General features: G+C 49.6%; 2 protein-coding genes across 2 annotated transcripts; both read right to left on the bottom strand.

Annotated features, from left to right (window-relative positions):
• Positions 1-1,598: 1,598 nt before the first annotated feature.
• Positions 1,599-4,544, bottom strand: LOC123409613 (pentatricopeptide repeat-containing protein 10, chloroplastic). The gene has a single exon (XM_045102466.1). The coding sequence runs from the start codon at positions 4,255-4,257 to the stop codon at positions 1,840-1,842; it is 2,418 nt and encodes an 805-aa protein (XP_044958401.1). The 5' UTR covers positions 4,258-4,544; the 3' UTR covers positions 1,599-1,839.
• A 95-nt stretch (positions 4,545-4,639) lies between these two features.
• LOC123409469 lies at positions 4,640-10,123 on the bottom strand. Its single transcript, XM_045102361.1, has 10 exons — positions 9,847-10,123; positions 8,625-8,674; positions 8,405-8,517; positions 6,873-7,155; positions 6,631-6,760; positions 6,337-6,473; positions 6,126-6,222; positions 5,933-6,002; positions 5,023-5,291; positions 4,640-4,933 (listed from the first exon to the last, which is right to left on the bottom strand). Exons 1-9 carry the CDS (start codon positions 10,121-10,123, stop codon positions 5,057-5,059), a joined length of 1,392 nt encoding a protein of 463 aa, XP_044958296.1. The 3' UTR covers positions 4,640-4,933; positions 5,023-5,056.
• Positions 10,124-10,362: the final 239 nt, after the last annotated feature.

A 10,362-nucleotide genomic window follows, 5' to 3' on the forward strand; every position in this document is an offset into this window, starting at 1 on the left:
GACGGTACTACTTCCTCCGTTTTTAAATATAGGTCTTTTTAAAGATTTTACTAGAAGACTACATACGAAGCAAAATAGATGAATCTACATTGTAAAATATGTCTATATACATCCGTATGTAGTCTGTTAGTGAAACCTCTTAAAAGACTTATATTTAAAAACGGATGAAGTACTGACTAGTGATGAGAGGACTGGTGCGGGAAAACGAGATTGATCGAGCACTAGGACGACGGCTGGTAGAACGGACAAGGGCCGGCTCTGCACGTGACCACGGAGCAGAGCAGAGGGAAAAAGTCCATTTGAAACCTTAAACTCGTAGAGGTTTGGCGAAATAAAACCCAAAATCGAAATCCTATCCTGAACTATCTAATCCCGGTCTAAATCAAACCCTGCGATTGTTTGGCAAACCGGGATTTTAAAAAATGGTCGGGATTGTTTTTTTTTTTAAACAACGGCCGAGGTTGGTTGCGCTGCGTTCGGGGAAAAAGTTTAGCCCTGCCTAGTTTGCTGGTTTACTTCAAGCGCAGCAACCTAGTTCTTTGGTTTTTCTTTTCATTTTTCTGTTTCTATTGATATTTTTATACTTTTAATTTTTGATGAGTATTTGTCCTCATTTTGTAAAAAATGCCCGCGTTTAAAAAAAACGATTTGTCTATGTTAAAAAACGCTCAAAAAATTTCGGCATGATGTCGCAATTCGAAAAAATGTTCGTTTTCTAAAAAATGTTCACGCTTTCAAAACAATGTTTCCAATTTTTCAGAAAAAAAACACCCTTTCAGGAAAATGTTCGCGAACCACGGACGGGCGCATTTCGGATGCTTGCCGAGCCGTGCGCGGGTGCGTGTCCCTTTTGCGTGGCTGCGAGGCCGTGGCGTACGTGCACGCAGGGGACACTTCGGCTTTGGAACTGTCCAAGTACGTACTAGCGTACAAGTGTGACCTGACACTGGATGTGTGCAAGTGCCTGCGTAGCCAAAGAGTACACGCACGGAGGGGGAGGGGCCGTGATCGAGAAAAGCGGCACGATCTGAGTTCAGGCTTCAGCAACTGAGGATGCTCTGCACTTTGGAAACCAGCTCCGAATCAAATGATGGACCCCCTCCAATCCGAATTAATAGACGCATCCATCCTCTATAGCAACTCAGACATTCAGACGCTTGTCAGAATACGCCCAGAATATCTGTGACAAACACACAGCCAGGCGACTGACTTGACGGCGTACAGTTGTGTAGCCAAGTGAGTGACTTGACAGAGTTTGATCTCTCTCCCTAAAGATTGCACGGACGGGTCAGAGACAGCTCCTGACTGCATGTGGGTTCCGTTCAGGCTTCTGCAAAACCAAACGATACTCCCTCCGTTTCTTTTTGTCTGCACATAAGGTTTGATCAAAGTCAAGCTTTATAAAGTTTGACTAACTTTATATTAAAAATATCAACATTCACAACATAAAATCAATATTATCAGATGCATCACGAGATGTATTTTCATACTATATAATTTTAATGTAGTAGATATTCATATTTTTTTATATAAATTTGGTCAAACTTTATGTTGTTTGACTTTGACTAAATCTTATACGCGGAGTAAAAAGGAAGGAGTACATCCGAAGCAGCTCAAAATTCAGACCAACAACTGTACAGCCGAATGCGACTTTCATCATAGTAATAACTTTGTAAGAATGCGAGCAAAACTAATTCTGTCCTGTGCCATTTCGCAGCACTGTCCTTCTTCTTCACAAGTAAATAAGCTACGCTCCCCTGCCAAAACTTGGAAATTACCCAACATATCTGCCACAACAACACAGCTCTATCAACAAGCACCTTGGTCGTCATCGTCGTCTCATCTCCCGAACTGGGCGCTCTCTATGCGGGCCGTGAGGGCGCCGAGCAGCTTCTCGTCGGAGTTCGTGTCGGCCTCCGCGACCACGGCGAGGAAGTCGCGGGCATCCTCGTACCGCTTGGCCCTGCAGTAGCTGTCCACCACCCGTCTGTAGGTCAGCTCCATGGGCTTCAGCTTGCGCTGGATCATGTACCCGACCACCTCCCTGGCCTCCGCGAACATCTCCCGGCTCGCGTATCCTCCCACCAGCGTGTGGTAGGTGATCACGCAGGGCGCCACGCCGTCGGCGATCATCTCTGACAGCACCCTCTGGGCCTCCTTGATCAGCCCCTCCTTGCAGAACCCGTTGATGACCGTGTTGTACGACACCACGTCGGGTTTGAGCTGCTGCTGCTGCTGCTGCTGCTGGGACTGGGAGCTCCTGAGCCGGTTCAGGATCTTCTCGGCCTCCCAGGGCTCGTTGCTCTTGGCGTACATGTCCATCAGGCTGTTGTAGGTGATCAGGTCCGGACTCAGCCCCGACTGCTCGATCGACTCGAACATCTCCATCGCCTTGCTGTACAACCCGTTCTTGGCATAGATTGACAGCATGGAGTTGAGGATGACGAGGTCAGGCTTGTGACCCCGGGCCTTCACCTCCTGGAACGCCCTCTCGATCCCCTCCAACCGCCGGCACTTGAAGTTGGCGATCACGAGGGTTCTCAGGATGACCCAGCTCGGGAAGATGTTACCTTGGTAGACTTCCTTCTCGATGGCCTCGATCCCCGCGGCATTGCCACCCTTTGCGTGGCACTGGAGCAGCAGCGAGTATGACATGTCGTTTGGCTTGAAACCCTCGCTCTTCATCTTGCTTACGATGGAACGCGCGGCGGTCCAATCCCCTTGGCGAGACAGCACGTTCAGCAACGCATTGTATGTGGTGAGGCAAGGGGCGAAGCCGGCGGCGGTCATTTCATCATACATCTTGAAAGCGTTGGCCCTCGAACCACACCGGCCATAAGCACATATCAGTGTGTTGTAGGTGTCTCGGCACAGCTCAACCTTGCAGGACTTCATCCCCTCGAGCACCCGAGTGACATAGCTCTCCATGCCTCGCTTCCCGCAGACCGCCAGCAGTGTGTTCCATGTCACCCGGTTCGGCGTGCATCCGCTCCTCGACATCTCCCCGAGCATCTCTAGCATCGCCGCGAACCTTGATTTCTTCCCCAGCATGCCGAGGACAAGATTGTAGGTGTTCGTGTACGGGACGAACCCATTCTTCTTCATCCTGTCGAACAGGGCGAGCGCCTCGTCCACCTTCCCGGCGTTCCCATACGCCGTCATGATGGTGTTGTAGGTGAACGTGTTGGGCAGTAGCCCCTTGCCGATCATCGTGTCGATGCATTTGGCAGCCTCCTGGTAGAACCCAGCCCTGGCATACGACCCGGCGAGCTCATTGTAGGTGACGGCGTCAGGCTTGCAGCCGGCGTCCTCCATCTCCCTGAGCACCCGCAGCGCCTCCGTGTAGTTCCCGGCCTTGCCGAACACCTGCAGGAGGGCGTTGTAGGTGACGACGCACGGGGCGTGGCCGCGGGCCTTGAGGTCCTCGAAGAAGGCGACGGCCTCGTCGACGAGCCCGTCCCGGCCCGCGGCGGCGATGACGGTGCTGGCGGTGAACCCGTCGGGCTCGACCCCCGCGGCCCTCATGTCGGCCAGCAGCGCGACGACGCGCGGCCAGGAGCGGCCCATGCGGCCGTAGACGTCGAGCACGACGTTGTAGGTGACGCGGGTGGGCGCGACGCCCTCGCGCCGGAGCTCGTCGAAGAGCCGGAGCGCGCGGTCGTAGCGGCCCTCGCGGGAGAGCGCGTGGAGCACGGTGGTGTAGGCGCGGACGTCGAGGCGGGCGCCGGGCGGGAGGGGCATTTCGTCGAGCAGCGCGCAGACGGCGTCGTGCCGGCCCTCGCGGCCCAGCGCGCGCACGACCATCTCGAACGGCGCGGGGCCGTCGGCGGCGCCCTCGGCGCGCGCCCAGCGGAGGAGCGCCAGCGCCCACTCCCAGTGGCCGGAGAGCTCGAGCGCCTTGAGGAGGGACGGCAGGTCGGCGGCGCGAAGGAGGTCGTCGCGGCGGGAGGCCAGGAAGGACGGGAGGGCCGGGAGCGGCGTGGAGGAGAGGTCGAGCACCAGCGCCTGCGCGGCCGGGGAGAGGAAGGAGGTCGACGGGGTCGGGGTGGGGTGGTGGTTGCGGCGCGGGACGGGGGCCGGGGCCGGGGCCGGCGCGGCGGTGAGGTGGAGGAGGAAGGAGTCGAGCGGGAGCGAGGAGGGGGCCTGCGGCGGCGGCGCGGCCGGGAGGAGCGTCTGCTGGGACGGGGGCGGCCGCTTCTTGGGGCCCGGCGGGCGGGTGGGCTTGTTCTGGAACACCCCGCGGCCGGTGGCCTCCATCGCCGGCGCCGCTGGGTGGGTGGCAGTCAGCTGCGGCGAGCTCAGGAAGAAGCGGCCGTACGGACGGGGCGTGGACCGTGCAGCGTGTCGGTGAGGGGAGATGGGGTTTTGGGGATACGGTGGCGGCAGCGGGTGGACGGGGATTGGCGGCAAAGGATGACGAGGACACCAGCGCCATCTGATCCGCCACTGCCTGCCTGCAGCGTCGCACTCGCACGCCCTCCCGCCTGCCGTTTCGCTCGGAATGTCCACCCCACCCGCGCCTGACCGCCACCTGATCTGAATCTGAACTACCACTCCTGTGGTCTGGTTATTCTATCGGTAGTATCAGATGACAGAGCAAATCCAAGCTAAAAACAGCCTATGAGATGACAGTGTCAGAGAACTGAACCAAGCGAGTCTTTCACACAAGAATAACATGGAACTGAATTCCTACGATTTACAGCGCACCCTAGGCCATGCCATGATGTACGTATGTAGCAGAATTAGTTTACTAAACCACTTGGTTATACTAGTGACATGGCAGGCACCTAATCACGCATGTCCAACACGCATGTCTCTACAAGACTAAAAGCATTGCAATAATTCCATGGCAGTGTTGTGGCCTGTCAGTTCATCATCCTCCCATACCGCAGATTTCCCGAATCCTTTCACCTCCAGACGCGCGGCGGCAAGCCTGAATGGCAGCGAGAAATATGCTCGGTGAGGATCAATGGTAACAAGGTCCTCCTCCCGCGTAAAGGTGGTTTACAGAGAGGTGTGTACCCATGAACAGGATCCAGGACAAGTCGCCTCGCGTTCACCTCGCCTTCCTCGGCCTCCCCAGAGGCCTCCTCTCCGGGACATAGTCTGGATCTTCCTTGTCGATCGTTACCGGCGTCGTGTGCTCTAGCAGGTCGATCTCTGCTTTGACCGTGGCGTCGCTGATTCTGCGGCGCGTAACCATGGCGGGCGAGTCCGTGGTTCTCGGGGTTGTCCTCGGAGAGTTGGATTGTTTTCTTCTGCGGTTCTTGGACCCGTTTTGTAGCTGCAAGCTGAAATGGACAGTCATATTAACTTTACTTCCCTAGTAACCTCTTAACATCACATACACCAAACGGGAGCTAATAGTAGTCAGCGTACTGTCATATTTTAACTATAAATTGTAGTTAAAAAAGTGATCAATGAGGTAGCTCCTTATGAGTGAGGCATTGCTGTATTCCTGATATAGAGTACTCCCTTCGTTCCTAAATATTTGTCTTTCTAGAGATTTCACTACGGACTACATACGGATGTATATAGACATAATTTAGAGTGTAAGTTCATTCATTTTGCTCCGTATGTAGTCCGTAGTTGAATCTTTAAAAAGACAAATACTCCCTCCATCCGGAAATACTTGTCCTAAAAATGCATATAATGGATGTATCTACAATTAAAATAAGTCTAGATACATTCATCTCTAGGACAAGTATTTCCGGACAGAGGTAGTATTTAGTAACGGAGGGAGTAAAAAAGATGGTGATGATATCGGCTATCCTAATAAGCACCATATCAGCTGACAACTTTGCGTGATAGCAACAGCAAGCATAAATTTCGATCCGGCAAATAGTAGAATGATCTAGATGAAAATACCAGGTTTTAATGACAAAGAACAGTCACAACAATAATGAAATGGGTGGGGCGCGATATGGCGTACCTAGGTGTGGCCTCAATATCCCCCATGAACATTAATTTTGAAACAGAACCTGAATCATCATATGCAGCATCTGCGCAACAGCAACAACAGCATCGGATATGAGGCATCATGCTCATTACCAATCAGCAGCATCAGAAATTAGGAATCATGCTCATTACAAATCAGCAAACATAGCAAATCGAAGATCACAAACCCTTATGCTTTTGGTGCGACAAGTCCATCATCTTCTGCTCAAGAGGAATAAGACCATCCAAAGTTTCCACCTTCAAAGGAAGGCCGTTCTTCAGATCCTATCATAAAGGTTGACATTATCTTTCATGTCAGCACACATTACTACAGTTGTTATTTGACTGACACAATAGAAAGATAACCAAAATATCAATTGTTTAGAGGGGTTCTAGTACCTTATTTGGCACTGCCGGAGGTTTGCTTGGGACATCCAACTTTTCATTAGCTCTTTCAACTTTCGAGACACTCTTAGAATGTGCCAAGTTGTTTGCCCCAAGAAGGGAAACATCTGATAACAGCTTATTGGCTTCTCCTGAAAAAACTTCGAGTACATATTATTGGAATTAAAAATTTCGCAAGAACTTGTAGCTGATGAAGAAATATGTGCATAGATAATTGCAGATGGTTAGTAAGACAAAAACTTAATGGCAATTCTCAGAGAATTGCAGAAGCTCTTTTGTAATCTATACCTGGACGATTTCTAACAACATCAACTTTCTTAAATTTTGTGATGTGTATCGGATTTCCATCAGGCTTTGTCCTGACTCTTCGAAGGTCCTCGGGAGTATCCCGCACAACAGAGTATCTTCGTTTGAAAGCCTGCAGTCCAGTGTTCCCTTAGACAAACAGGGGTGGCATACAACCATATGGGCTTGAAAGTTGAGATACCATACACATGAAAATTATTTTTTGTACAAGCAAGATCACTCACAGACTGAATATTGTCAGCTTGATCATTGAAAAGGCTACGACTGGCAGGAGTTAATATTGGAACTGTGTCGGCAGCAGCACTATTATCAACACCATGGCCATGGATTTGAAAGCTTGATGTTGAAGGTGAGGACACATTTGGACTAAATGAAGAATATCCAAGGGTTGGTTGTTTGTCAGCCTTCCAACTGATCGGAAGAGCAATCTCACCATCAGCAATTCCACCTGAATCTGGATCCACAACCCGATCTTGAATTATCTTTATTAGTGTACTGCACTCAGACCTAACATTAAAATTAAGGATCGAAATAATGTATCAGTAGTGTAATTTAAATCTTCAGCAATGAATAGACGTTAGTTTGTCCAGAATAGAGGTATATGTTATACGATAAAGGAATCTTCAGTCACAACTTTTGGTTGCTATTATACAGGATGCAAGCTGGACTAACAGTTTAACATCGCATAATTGATTCTTGAGGGTAAACAATCCAGCAACTTCTAAAATAGCTAGAGAATCATTATTTTTCGAGAAAACACAAAAGCTTTGTTTATTGGTGCATTGATGAGAGAAAAAGTCAAGATAATCATGAAACTAAGGAAAAAATTAACACCAATTCGATTGTAGATCACAATTCGACATGTGTCCTGATATTCATCCCCATTTCCCAAAATGAAATATAGAATATGTGTATGTAAATAATGTTTCATGCGCTAATTGCTTTGCCCTGAAGCATTATTAATGATGTACAGAACTACAGATTGTGCATGCGTAATCAATATACATACAAGTTTTGAGAGCTAGGCACAGATAGTCTTGGATCTATTGTTTACACGAATGCCAAGACAAGAGAAAAGAGTTACTCTAGAAACACTGGGATTGCTTGGATCGAGGAATCAGCTCATTCATCGTTGGGTGACACAATCCTTCACTTATGCTTATGAAGGATGAGCTAGTGATGCACCAACGCATTCCACTGTTCAAATTAGGAGGTTAATTAGAGTTGCATAGTCAATTCACAATGGTCAAACCAAATAATCCTTTTGCATAGGCCAAATTTTCATATTGTAGCACAAAAAATGCAGAGTGCGTTAACTAAAAAAAAGACTGCACTTCATTTTGTTTCATCAGTGTGAAACATAGTCCAAATAAAGCCCCATGTTTAAATATATGTCCAGAGATAAGAATAGCCATGTGCTGGCACCACAAAGAAAAATGCAAATTAAACAGTACTCCCTCCGTTCCTAAATATAAGGTGTATTATTTTTTCAAAAAGTCAAACTTCCCTAACTTTGACCAAGTTTATGGACAAAAATATTAATGTCTAGAATACCAAATCATTTTCACCGTTTCACCATGAAATATGCTTTTATATTTGATATATTGAGTATTGTAAATATTTATATATTTTGCTACAACGTTGGTCAAACAGAGACACCCTTTGACTTTTTGAAAAACTAATACACCTTATATTTAGGAACGGAGGGGGTACTTTCCAGGTGGGCATCAATGGAAGTAAACAAGATATATAATACCTTGAGTAGGTTTCCTGCATAAGCAACTGCATTATGGCATCTTTTGGCTCAATTTCTGATACAATTGCTAGGGATCCCTGCGTATAGTCTTTCAGGACAGTCTCCTTCCCACTCTAGAGAAAGCAAAAAAAAAAGATGACACCATAGGAAGTCCTTAGATAACTGAGGAATCACTCCTAGAAGTGAGAAATGGATGTTAAGAAAAAGGGATGTGGGATACCTGGTTTAACATGTTATTTTTCGATGGAACACGCATAGAATCATCAAAATCTGTGAAATACAAGAAATCGCCAGGTAGGCACATCAAATAATTTATTCACACGAGTTGCTGAATGTAATGCCAACTAAGTTAGGGATTATTTTATTTACAGGAAAAATAACTAGCACAGAGCACTTGGGAATTTGCCTGAAAATCTTACGGAAAACAAAACATGCAAGTGCGAAAATATGTTGTTCAGAGCTGAGAAAGTAATAAGCACCAAAGGGGGAAAATAAAGTGTATCTTCAGAAAATAGAAAATGAAGGAGAAACAATCTGAGTGCTCACTCATTTAGGTAATTCTCTTTTCAACCACATTTTTTAATTTTCATCATAATTGAGAACAGAGTGCTAGAAGATTGTGCAATAAATATGGGGAAACTGAGAGGCTTCAAAACAATGCGATAGATGATGACATTTGATGGCTTCAACATTATGCAAGTAGTATTTTGGATTAGCACTATGAATGCTGGTAGCCTGGTATGGCCTTTGAGGGCCAAGTTATTGGCAAACATTGGATGGCCTCCAAAAAATACATGCATCCAAATAAACGCTTAGCACAGGAATCTACGGGTTATATAAACTGGCCCTCTAAACCAGTTAATTAGTGACTTAGTGCCAGTGCACTTAGGCTCACGACCCGACGCCATTTTTTATAGTAGTGAACACTGATTGACTTCTATCAGGGAGCATTGCAAACGGAGTTCAAAATGCAGTAGCACTGCCGAAAGGCGAAACGACTGAATGATGGAGCATTTACTCGTTGCAGTGTGGAAGGCTCCACGAAAATATCGTGTAAGAAATTAATGACTGGAAATGTGAAATCATTTGGTTTCAGTCGTAATTCGTCGCGATTTCTGTGGGATCACGACGGAAACTAGACCAAACACGGAGGTACGCAGAAAATTTGGACGGAAATTGATGCGGCACTGCGTCCACGGCCCCGGCCGAGGGCGCCAACTCGGAATTCGTAATTTGATTGAGGAGGGCGGTTCGCCATAGGGGACACTCGAAGAGGGTTGGAAAATGCGCCAGCAACGCCTGCGAGATCACGGCGAGAAAGTGCGCCGAGGCATCGGTCCACGCGGAAAACTCGGACGGAAACCAATGCGGCACGGTAACCGCGGCGACGACACGGGGTTCGTGATTCGAGGAGGAGGGGGGTCGGGTTCGGGTTCGCGTACCAGCGTCGGCGCCGCCGTGGAGGCCCTCGCGGCGGGCGCGGGGAGGCCGGAGCGAGGTCGGGGAGGAGGAGGCGGACCCGCCCGACGCGGCGGAGGCGGAGCCCCGCGGGGAGGAGGAGGTGGGGTCGGGGCCGAGCACGGAGGCGAGGAGGCGGCCGGCGCCGGAGACGAGGCCCGCGAGCCACCCGCGGGGAGGCGGGGGCGGGGGCGGGGGCGGAGGGGAGGCGCCCCCGGACGGCGACGGGCGCGGGTCGCCGCCCGCGGCGGAGGACTCCATGGGAGGCGAGCGAGGAGGGCGCGGGGGCGGGGGGGAGTGGAGGGAGGGTGGGAAAATAGAAACTGGGGCCCGAGAATATACCGGGCCGGCGGTTTCGGGCCGCGCCGCACGTCCGTTTGGTGTGTGTGTGTGGCGGATTCGGGGCGGTGCGGTTTCGGAAACGCTATCGCCATGTGCCAACGTTTTCTCTTCGGGGGCCCACGTGACAGTGGGCGTGTTTTATGTGGGAGCGGCGGTGG

The sequence above is a fragment of the Hordeum vulgare genome, chromosome 7H (assembly GCF_904849725.1).
Source record: "Hordeum vulgare subsp. vulgare chromosome 7H, MorexV3_pseudomolecules_assembly, whole genome shotgun sequence".
NCBI lineage: Eukaryota > Viridiplantae > Streptophyta > Magnoliopsida > Poales > Poaceae > Hordeum > Hordeum vulgare.